The 10,205-nt window shown below is 64.8% G+C and overlaps 3 protein-coding genes across 4 annotated transcripts in view; 2 read left to right on the top strand and 1 right to left on the bottom strand.

The window, feature by feature from the left end:
- Positions 1 to 464: 464 nt before the first annotated feature.
- HDGF (hepatoma-derived growth factor) lies at positions 465 to 6,159 on the top strand. Of its 2 annotated transcripts, none has more exons than XM_010564118.1 (6): positions 465 to 469; positions 4,737 to 4,813; positions 4,980 to 5,118; positions 5,220 to 5,402; positions 5,472 to 5,683; positions 5,839 to 6,159. In XM_010564118.1, exons 2-6 carry the CDS (start codon positions 4,746 to 4,748, stop codon positions 5,843 to 5,845), a joined length of 609 nt encoding a protein of 202 aa, XP_010562420.1. In that variant the 5' UTR covers positions 465 to 469; positions 4,737 to 4,745; the 3' UTR covers positions 5,846 to 6,159. The 2 variants fall into 2 exon arrangements, with proteins under 2 accessions (XP_010562420.1, XP_010562419.1); XM_010564117.1 differs by having other exon boundaries at positions 5,797 to 6,159.
- Positions 6,160 to 7,063: 904 nt separating this feature from the next.
- MRPL24 (mitochondrial ribosomal protein L24) lies at positions 7,064 to 8,290 on the top strand. The gene is made up of 6 exons (XM_010564115.1): positions 7,064 to 7,114; positions 7,236 to 7,428; positions 7,514 to 7,609; positions 7,695 to 7,798; positions 7,875 to 8,005; positions 8,093 to 8,290. Exons 2-6 carry the CDS (start codon positions 7,249 to 7,251, stop codon positions 8,227 to 8,229), a joined length of 648 nt encoding a protein of 215 aa, XP_010562417.1. The 5' UTR covers positions 7,064 to 7,114; positions 7,236 to 7,248; the 3' UTR covers positions 8,230 to 8,290.
- A 94-nt stretch (positions 8,291 to 8,384) lies between these two features.
- Positions 8,385 to 10,205, bottom strand: part of RRNAD1 (ribosomal RNA adenine dimethylase domain containing 1) — a 2,574-nt gene continuing 753 nt past the window's right edge. Inside the window, exons 3-7 of the mRNA XM_010564193.1 lie at positions 9,893 to 10,180; positions 9,749 to 9,811; positions 8,925 to 9,658; positions 8,657 to 8,844; positions 8,385 to 8,587 (exon numbers count right to left, since the gene is read on the bottom strand). Of these exons, the coding sequence (XP_010562495.1) occupies positions 8,385 to 8,587; positions 8,657 to 8,844; positions 8,925 to 9,658; positions 9,749 to 9,811; positions 9,893 to 10,180 (1,476 nt within the window). The remainder of the gene's footprint in view (positions 8,588 to 8,656; positions 8,845 to 8,924; positions 9,659 to 9,748; positions 9,812 to 9,892; positions 10,181 to 10,205) is intronic.

Below are 10,205 nucleotides of genomic sequence, written 5' to 3'. Positions count from 1 at the left end.
CTTCCCCTCCTCGGGTTTGAATAACTTTTGTTTGGTTTGTAGGGTTTCTGGCGGGGAGGCCGGGGAGGGGGTGGGGAGGCGTTCGGATTTGGCACTGGCCTCCCAACGCGCATTTGAAAGCGGCTTTGCGAGGAGGAGCCAGAGGGATCCCTGGGAGCCCGACGCCTGCTTCCACCACCTTCCACCACCGCTTCCCTTTGGGGGGGGCAGGGAAGGCGGGGAGCAACGCTCCCCTGGCCCCCAACACAGACCCTGCTGCTTCATCTTCCTTTACCCATTCCATGCTGGTGGGATTTGGTCTACCGGTTCCCAAAAAGCTTCTCTGATGGGTGCCCCCGCGCCCCATCGCTGTGGGGTTGGGGGTGAAAGAGGGGGGGTGAAGCCGGGTCGGGGCTCGTGAAGCCTCGTGCCAGGCTGAGCTCCTGGAGACCAAATTAGCGCCTGCGTACGCCAGGCCAGGCCTGCTCGGGTTTCATGCCGTGCTCGGCTCCCAGCAGCCGGTTTCACCGCCACCATCACGGCCCGAGCATTTCGGGGTCACTCAGGCAGGTGGGGAACAGGTTTCCCCCTTCCAAAAGTAGCAGGAGATCGGGGCAGGCTGCCCTCCCCGAGCTCGGGGAGGATGCTGGGTTGAACTGGGGGATTTTGGGGTGTAGAAGGGGCCGAGCTCCCCAGTCCTCTGTCTGGTGATGAATCCTGTTGCGGGCTGGGGTGAAGCAGGCAGGGTTTGCCCGTGACTAATCAGGTGCTGTGATGAAACGTTACCCGGCCGTGCGTGGCGTTTGCTGGGATGTTTGTTTCCAACCAGGTGTGGCTGGAGCAGAAGGAAAGGGCGAGGGAAGAAATGGAGGGGGGAGAGCCGGAGGCACCACAGGGAGATGGGGGTTATTCCCCTGGCCCATGCTCTGGGGACAGCCGTCGCGGTCCCCCCAGGGAGATGGCGCCTGGCACCATCCCCCAACACCGGCAGCTCGGCCTTCCCCCTCAGTGGAAACGTCTCCTCATGAGGGGCAGCACCAAACGGGGGAAACTGAGGCACGAAAGCAGGGAGATGAGTTGCCAGCGCCCAGAGCGGGCGCCCTGCCTTCGCGTACACAAAGCTGTCCTCTTTCCCTCACCCCGTCTCCCTGGGGTCCCCGGCACCCGGGCCCTCACCGTCACCTGCCCATCGGCACTTCCATCCTGCCACAGCCCTTCTTCCTTACAGCCCACTGGGACAGTGTGGGAGCGTGGCAGGGGCCGGTGCACCAGCCCAGGGCTTGGCACCCGTGCTGGGAGTCCTAGCACTGCTGGCATCCCCCTCCCTGAGCATCTCCTGTTCCCATCACTGGGCATTTGGTGGGGGCTGATGGGAGGTGGAGGGCTCCTTGCTGCTGGGCTGGATCTGGCCGGTTGTACGCTTTGCCACCATTTGGAGAAGAAACTGAGTGCTTTGCTGCTGGTGGCAGGAGAGCCAGGGCTGCCCGGTGCTGGGAGAAGCCCACCACCACAGGGCTCTGCCCCACTGTCACACCACGGAGGCCAGGCAAGCTTGATGCCCAGCCTGGGTGCTGGCATGGGGCTGCAACGATGTACCCTGGGGCTGGGGACGGCCCTGGGTGGGTGCATGGCTCCGGCTGCAAGGTTCGGGGATGCCCCAGGCCCCCAGCCCGGCTACGTGTGCCCTCAGGCGTGCTTTTTCAGCTGTGTGTGACCCATGTGAATTAATTCCATTAATTCCCCCTTCCTGACAGACAGCTCCTGATTGCCCACCTTCTTCCAGCAGTGGGGAAACTGAGGCAGGGGGTGGGTTGCTCCCAGTACCCTGGTGCTGTCGGGGTCCCCCGGGGCTGACACAGGATGGGCTGCTCCCAGCCTTGCTCCGCTCGCGTTTTGAGGACCGGTTGCAAAGGTCAAGTGCAGAGGCTGGGGGCAGAGTCCACACCAGGGTACGTGCCCGTCCCTCCCCTGCCACGCTCCAGAGCTTTCCCTCCCAGGGGGCCTGTCCCAACCTCTTGTTTTTGGACCCCTGTGGTCCGCAGGTCCCCAGGCAAGGACAGGCTGGTGACACCAGTGCCATTTGCAGGAGCTGGCGGGGGAACGGCAATGGGCACACATGTACTTTAACCCAGCACTGCAGGCCTTTAACCGCACCCCACCCACCCCCCCCGCCACTTGCCACCTTTCCAGCAAGCGATGGGGATGGACAAACAGACATCGGGCAAACAGATGGCAGTGCCTTGAGCCCCAAATGACCATCACAGGGCAGTTGGGCAGCCGGGTGGGCTGCAAGCACCTCGTCTTGTGTGGGGGGTGCGGGATCTGCTGGGGGGTGAGGGGTTTCCAAACAGCCCAAGCCCTCCAGCGAGAGTAAAGCCCTCATGGCTGCGCTCGCTCCCGGGGATGGATGGGGATGGCGTGCTTTGGGCAGCGTGAGCCCCCCCGGAGGTTTCGGGAGGGTTCCCATCTCAGACGCCTGCCTGCGCTATCGGAATTGGCATCCCCCTCAGGGTATATCGCCTGCTTCCCCCTGCCTCACCCTTGCCCTGCCTTCCCCGCCTGCCCCTGCAGATAGTGATGCCGCATCCTTTTTGCCAGGGGCGGAGGTTTGGGTGGAGAAGGGGTAGATAAGGGGCTGTTGCTCCTGGGATGGGCTGGGCAGCAGATCCTGGCTGCCGTGTGGGTCGGCCATGGGGAGGTGTGAGCTTTCCCCAGCACTGGGCCCACCACCGCCTGTCCTTTGGCCATGCCGTGACCTTGGCCAAGGACGGTTCCTGGCGTGCGCGTGGGGACGGGCAGCAGTGGGCTCAGGGACCATGGTGCCGTGGGGCAGCCGTCCCTGTCCCTACTGCCCTTGATGCCACGTGTGCCGCCTTTCCTCGGGGAAGGAGATTTTAAAACTAGCTGGGGGAATGGCACAGCTGGGGGGGGCTCCACCAGGGTCCCAGCACTGTGAGGGGCTCAGGGGGCCATGTCCTCACCCTGGGGGCTCTGGGACTGGCAGGGCCTTTGCTGCATCATCCTGGGAGCGACCTGCAGAAACATGGCTTGCAGAGAAGCATCCCCATGGCAGGGCCGGGCTGGCTGGCCACCCCTCTGACTCATATTTTCTTCTCCACCCCGTCCGTGCCACGCGGGGACAGAGCCGCTGCTCCCAGCTGCCACCATGGTGGTGGCTCGGGTGGGCGAGTGCTGGGGGCTGCAGGCAGGCAGGTGTCCTGCTGGGGCATGGTGGCTGGTGCTAGACTGACCATTGCCCCACTGGGGGCTGTCCCCACTTGCCCTATCTCTGCTCCTGAAATGCCTCCGTGCAGCTGGGGGTGCCAGACAGGGGGAGCAGGGGGATTCGGGGCAGGACAGCAGTGCCGGGAGCCCTGAGGTGCTGGGTGGGAGGCATGTCACCGATCCTGAAATGCACCCTGGATGTGGGAAGATGGATGCAGGAGTACAGCCTGGGTGCCCCAAACCACATTTGGGCAGCGGGGATGGTACGGAGGTGCATCCTACCCTGGTCCAGCTCTTCGGGAGCGGGGACTGTGCATGGGCCACCACACCGACTGCCCACCATGTCCCAGTGTCTGCATGGAGCCCCTTGCTGCCATCCCATCCCACCCAGCTGCCCTTGGGGCTGTGCCGGCATTGACACCCAGCACAATGGCACGTGTTAGTTCTTGGATGTCAGGGAATGAAGCTGCATGGTATACTCAGCTCTGGGAATGAAACCGGGAGAAACCCTTGGCCAGGTCAGCCATTGAGCATCACATTTGAGATGGATCGGTGACATGTTGGGAGGAAGGAGGGAAAAAACCTCTGGTGGCAGCCCGGCACCATGCTGGCCTGGCTGGCTGGGGAAACTGAGGCTCAGCGAGCTGGGGGGGTGACAGTGACTTAGCAAAGGTCGTGCCGTGAGTCAGCAGCGTGCTGGGAGCGGGACCCAGCACCCCGGCTGCCGGCGCTGGCACCTTCCTGCCTGGTGACGTGCTGGTGCCTGCCCCGAGACCCCCGCCTGCATCCTCCTTCAGCTCCTTCCACCTCCCTTTGAGGCTTTCTCGGGGAATTTATGGCTGCGCTCCTTGAGCTGGCTGGGGGGGGGGGGGGGTGGGGGGGGTATTTTTAGACGCTATAAAAAGCAGCCGGAGTCGCTTTCGCTCTATTCCTGCTTGGCGCCTCGGGAATATTCATGCTCAGTGAAACGGCACCTGCCGGCAGGGTCGGCACCATTGCTTGTGGACCCCCATGGTCCTCGCCATGCTGTCCCCATGGCCGGTGACCCTGTTTCAGCTGCAGGGGTCCCAGCAGCAGGATGGCATCACTGGGCATCCCGACACCTCCAGGCTTTCTCCTCCCCACACCCTGACCCAGGGCTGGAGGCAATGCCTCTGGTTTCACTGGTGCCACCGGCCTGCCTCTCGTGCGAATTTGCTGAGCTAAATATGTCTGAGCCAGTCTAGACAAGAGCTTACGGTGACCGCTCCTCGGCTGTCCCCATGGGATGGGAGAAGGGGAGCCCCCGCTGACCCGGCACCGGTGGGCACAGCCACTTGTTTTATTAACTGCTGTTCTTGCCCATGGTGTCGCCGGCTGGTGGGTGAATTCCCGAGGAATAATGTTTTCCTCCCTCCCTGGGCTGTGTCGATTGGTCAGTTGGATGTGGCATGCAGGACACCCATGTCCCAGCTGGTGGTTAACGTCCCGGTGTTGAGGGGAGCCAGGGCTCTGCCCTCCCAAATTCTCACCCCATCCTTTGTGTCACACAGATTGATGAGATGCCAGAAGCTGCAGTAAAATCTTCCTCCAATAAATACCAAGTCTTCTTCTTTGGGACCCATGAAACGTGAGTGTGGCCCTGGCACATGCGGGAGATGGGGCCAAGGGGGGCACTGACGGATCGACCCCTCTGTGGGGCAGTGCTGCTGACAGCCCCGGGGGGTTTCAGGGTGAGGTGAGAAACCCCCCCCCCCGCTGCCATCCCTCACTGCTTCCTCCCCTTCCCCGAGCAGGGCATTCCTGGGGCCCAAAGATCTCTTCCCCTATGAGGAATGCAAGGAGAAGTTCGGGAAACCCAACAAACGGAAAGGGTTCAGCGAAGGTTTGTGGGAGATCGAGAACAACCCCACCGTCAAAGCCTCCGGCTACCAGGTGGGTCATGAGCCAGGGGGGTCCCGGCACCTCGTGTGCCCCTCCGACTGCCTCCTTCTCCCTCCCATTCCCCCCCTGTGAGTCCCCCATGTCCTCTCCAGCCTACCCAGAAGAAGACCTGCCCCGAGGATGCTGAGCCGGAACGGGAGCCAGAGGGTGACGGGGAGAAGAAGGGCAACACAGAGGGCAGCAGCGATGAGGAGGGGAAGCTGGTGATCGACGAGCAGTCCAAGGAGAAGAACGAGAAAGCCGGGATCAAGAGGAAAGCAGAAGATGCTTTGGAGGTAGGGGGACGCTGGGGACGTGGGCAAGGGGGGTCCAGGGCAGGGCTGAGCTGAGCTCCTCCCACCCAGGACTCCCCCAAACACACTAAGGAGGCAGAGGGGCAGGAAGGGGAGAAGAAGGTAGACAACGAAGAGGCCCCCAAAGAGGAGCCGAAACCCAACCTGGCTGAAGGGGAGAAGGAGAAGAACAGTGACGCCGCCAGTGCGCTGGACGCCAATGAAGCCAAGCAGGAGGGCAAGGAGAAGGCAGGCGCAGAGGAGGTCAGAGACCACAAGGAGAGGTGAGGGTGGTATGGTGACCCCCATCCCCAAAAGCTGGGCTCCTCCCTGCCCACCCTGGGCACGGGGGAATGTCCCTAGCGGCATGGTAGAGGGGGGGGTCCCGGTGCCGCAGGGTCTGTGACCAAGCGCCCGGGTCTTCTCTTGGCTCTCACAGCCTGTAGCGGCCTCCCTGGCAAGCTGATCTTCCTGCCTGTCCCTTCCCCGCTGGGCTCCCTGGGCGCTGCCCTATCTCGCCCTCGTCGCGTCCGCAGCTTTGGACAAGAGAAACAAAACCCAAAATGAAATTTTAAAAAAAAAAAAAAAAAAAAAAAAAAGAGAGAGAGAAAGAAAGAAATGAAGAGAAACCCAGTAACACGAACCCCTGAACCGACCCGCATCTCCTGGCCCTGCCGTCACGGGGCGCATGCTTTGTATTAGTGATTTCTAGGGGGCTGATCAGTTGATTTGAAATAAAAGCGATTCATGCCTTTTTAAAGCGTTTCCACCCACGTCTCTGTGCCCCGGGGTCGGCCCCTTCTCACTGTGCTGGTGATTTTGGGCTGCCCTAACCTCACAGCATGGGGGCTGTTGCCAGAGGAGAGGGGCTCCAGCATCCCCTGGCAGCTTCAGTTTGTTTTCTCAGTGCTGGAGGGGAACCAGAAGGAAATGCAGAAAGGGATGGGAGCAAATAGGGATCTGGGGGTGAGAACTGTTGAAAGAGGGAAAGGAAAGAGGTGAGGGGGAAGATTTTTGGAGCGGAGACGTTTAATAAAATAGAAAAATACAATTCTGCCAGAAAGCAACAGCGAGAGGCTGGGATGAGGGGTCGTTTCAGCTGGGGCTTTGCTGTTCCCTGGCATGTTATGGAGCTCTGCCTCCATTGCATCCCTGTGGCAGGCCGGGCTCGGGGAGGCGGGGGGGGGGGACGACACGGGACGACACAACCGCCCCCCAGGATCAGCCCCGGGGTCAGACGGCAGCTCTCGTAATAGAAAATGGAGGCCTGGCCGGGTGCCAGCACCGCCGCAGGACTACAGCTCCCAGCTGCGCCGGGCAGGGCGGCCGCCGCGACCGAGGGGTCGGTCACGGGGAGCCCCCCAGGCCCCGGGGAGCGCCCAAGCCTCGGGGAGCACGACAGCCCAACCCCCCTCCCGCCCCCGACTGGTGACACTGGGGAGGGGGCAGGACTACAACTCCCGGCGTGCCCCGCGGCTCCCGGCGAGCCCCGCGGCAGGCCGCGCCGCACGTCCCCGTCCCCCCGCGTCCCCTCGTTAACCCGGCCCACGGCCGCTCCCAGGATGCACCGCTCCGGAGGGGAGGGACGGGGGGGCCCGAGAACTACAGCTCCCAGCATGCCCTGCGGCGCCGCACGGCGAGACTACGCGTCCCGGCGCGCACCGCGTCACAGCCCCGCCCATCGAGAGGCGCGAGAGAGGCCGGGGGAGGTGGAGGTGAGCGGGGGGGGCCTCTGCGGGAGAGGGCCCACCCGAGGCTTATCACCCTGGGGAGCACAAGGGGGGACTCCCGGGGGGCGCAGGGCCCCCCTCACCCGTGTGTCCCGTCCCCCTCCAGCCCCTGCGCCGCCATGCGCCTCTCGGCCCTGCTGTGCGCGGGGCGGCTGCGGCTGCCCCCCGGTTACCGGCACGGCACGTGGCGCCCCGACACCGCCGCCGCCCAGCGCCGCAACCCCCCCGGGCTGCGACGCCGCAAGGTCTTCGTGGAGCCCATTGCCAAGGAGGACTGGAAGGTGTTTCGGGGCGATACGGTGAGTGTCCCCCCTCCCCAGGCCCCCCCAAGGACAGGGGCTGGGCTGGGGGGGCCTCCCCTTGACCCCCCTCCCTCCGCCACAGGTCCAGGTCCTCGCCGGGAAGGACGCGGGGAAGCAGGCGATGGTCACCCAGGTCGTGCGAGCCCGTAACTGGGTGGTGGTGGAGGGGCTGAACACGGTGAGGCTGGAGCCGGCGGGGGGGCTGCCGGCGTGGTGATGGGGGCACACGGGCCGTCGGTAACCCGCCCCCCATCCCGTCCCAGCACTACCGCTACGTCAACCGAACCGCCAAGTACACCGGGACGTACATCGCCAGCGAGGCGCCGCTGCTGCTCAGCCAGATCTCCCTGGTGGACCCCGAGGACCGGTAATGGTGGAGGGGGGTGAGGCAACCCCACCATGGCCACCACCCCCCCACACACTAAAACGCTCTCTGGTGGCAGGAAGCCAACGGAGGTAGAATGGCGATACACGGAGGAGGGCGAGCGGGTCCGCGTCTCCCTGCGCAGTGGCCGGATCATCCCCTTGCCCTTGCAGCAGCGCCGGGACGGCATCGTCCCTGAGCAGTGGATTGGTGAGTGGGGCTGGGGGGGGGGGGGGGGCTGGCGCCGGCCCCCGGGAGGACTGAGGGGCTCAGCACTGCCCCTTTGGCTGCATGCAGATGGCCCGAAGGACACGGCGGTGGAGGATGCGCTGGACAAGACGTACCTGCCGTCCCTGAAGACCTTTGAGGAGGAGATCATGGACGCCATGGGGATTGTGGAGACACGCAGGGCCAAGAAATCCTACTGGTATTAACTAGTGGGGGCTGGGGGAGAACCAGAAACATCCCTCCCTCTCCAGGGCCGTGGTCTGCAATAAAGACACCCCTTTATTTTCTCTATTTGTGGCACGTGGTGCTTTCGGCACAGCCCCCAACTCATGCCAAGCCCTGGGCCATACAAATCCCAGTTTTATTGTGGTTCACGCCTGGCACTGGGAGCCGGGGGGCTCTGCTTCTGTCCAGAGGGCTCTGCCACCCCCGTATCCTCATCCTCGCTGCTGTCCTCATCCAGGCCTGACAGCACTGCGCCCAGGGGTGTCCGTGCGGCCACCAGCACCAGGTTGCGTGGGGAGAACCGGGGATCGAAAAGGGGGACGAGAGCACACTGGAAACCTGCGGGGAGAGGGAGGGTCAGTACCGGCAGCGCCGTCACCCCCTCCCCATCGCCGTCCTGGCACCCACCTTGCTCCCGCAGGTAGAGCAAGCGGTCGAGGAGGATGAGGGTCTCCACCAGCGGTGCCAGTAGCAGGGTCAGGCTGAAGAAAGCCACCACCTTGTGCTGCTGTTCCAACATGGCCTCCACGGCCTCCGAGTCCAGCGAGATGGCGGCTGGATCCAGCCCCACACGGGGCAGCCCCAGGCGGGCGTACCTATGGGGTAACGTCACACTAAGGGCAAGGGGGGCGGGGGGGGGGGGGGGGGAAAGGGGGCCTCCCCACCCCAAACTCACTGGGGGAAGCTGAGGGTGTGCGCCTTCTTCACCGTCTGCACTCCTGGGCGCTTCTTGCTGGGGTTGGCCGCGCGGATGAGGGTCTCGAGGACGGCGCGGTAGCAGTGGGTGCGCAGGCAGCCACTCTCCCCCCTCAACCGCCCCACATATTCCTCCAACGCGTGGCAAGCGGCTTCCCGTGCCCGGTAGGAGAGTTCATGGCCCGGTAATTTGGCTACCCAAGCGCTCAGAGGGTAGCCAGGGGAAGAACTGGGGTGTTCTGGGGGGGTAGAGAGCTTCATGTAGCAGCAGGCCACCGAGGCGACAGCGGCCACGGCGGGGCTGCGGGTGAAGTGACGCAGCAGGGCTGGGCTGAGGTCCCCGCAGGCATGCAGCCCGGTCACCAGCACCCGCTGCCCCCCCTCGGACCCCCCCGGACCCCCCAGTGGGTTCCTGGTAGTGGGACCCGGCCCTGGGGGGTCAGGGGGCAACAGGAACTCCCCCCAAGGAGCACTGGGATCGAGGCGGCCAGCCACATGGCGCGGGCCCCGGGGGGTGAGGGGAGATGGAGGGCTGTGGCAGGGGGCGGTTTGGTGGCACCGGGGCAGCCCCTTGTTTCCTGGCACCCCCGTTTTCCCCAGCTCCCGCAGCAGCTCCTGGTCGAAGCGCTCCGCCATGCCGGCCAGGCGGCCGTCGCCCTCCACTGCCGTGACAGATAAGCCAAGGCCAAAGGCCAGGAAGCGTGAGAGGTGGCCCTGGGTGGGGGGGGACATGCGCTCAGCGGGGGGGGGGACACCGACACATCCCCCACCCCTCGGAGCCCCCCCATCAGCCCCTGCTCCTACCTGCCCCGCTCCGACGTCTACCACGCGGTCACAGCCGGTGGCCTGGGTCAGCCGCTGCAGCAGCTGCAGGTAGAGGAAGGTTTTGGGGGATGTTCGAGGAGGGGAGGGGTCACAGGGGGGTGCAGAGAGCGGGGGAGCACCCACCTTCCCCAGGCGCCGGATCTCATGCTGCTTTTTGGGCTTGACGTGGCGGCGGAGCAGGGGGTGCAGGCGGGTGCTCTGGCAGGGGGGGCGTGGGGACCCCCCTGGGCACCCGCGGGGGAAGGCGAGGGCACGGGTGGCAGCGGCAAAGGCCAGGAGGGAGAGGGGCCAGGCGGCCCCCGGCCCCCCCAGGCCCCCCAGGAGCCCAGCCAGCTGCAGGGGGGCGGCGGTGGCCAGGGCGGCCTGCCAGGGCGGGGGGAGCTGCGCCCACAGCCCCTCGGTGAAGAAGTCCTGTGGGGATGCGGGGGTCAGTGGT

Source organism: Haliaeetus leucocephalus, unplaced genomic scaffold, assembly GCF_000737465.1.
Source record: "Haliaeetus leucocephalus isolate CR32 unplaced genomic scaffold, Haliaeetus_leucocephalus-4.0 Scaffold175, whole genome shotgun sequence".
In the NCBI taxonomy this organism is placed as follows: Eukaryota; Metazoa; Chordata; class Aves; order Accipitriformes; family Accipitridae; genus Haliaeetus; species Haliaeetus leucocephalus.
Note: the sequence above shows the minus strand (reverse complement) of the source record. Positions and strands in the feature narration are given on the sequence as shown.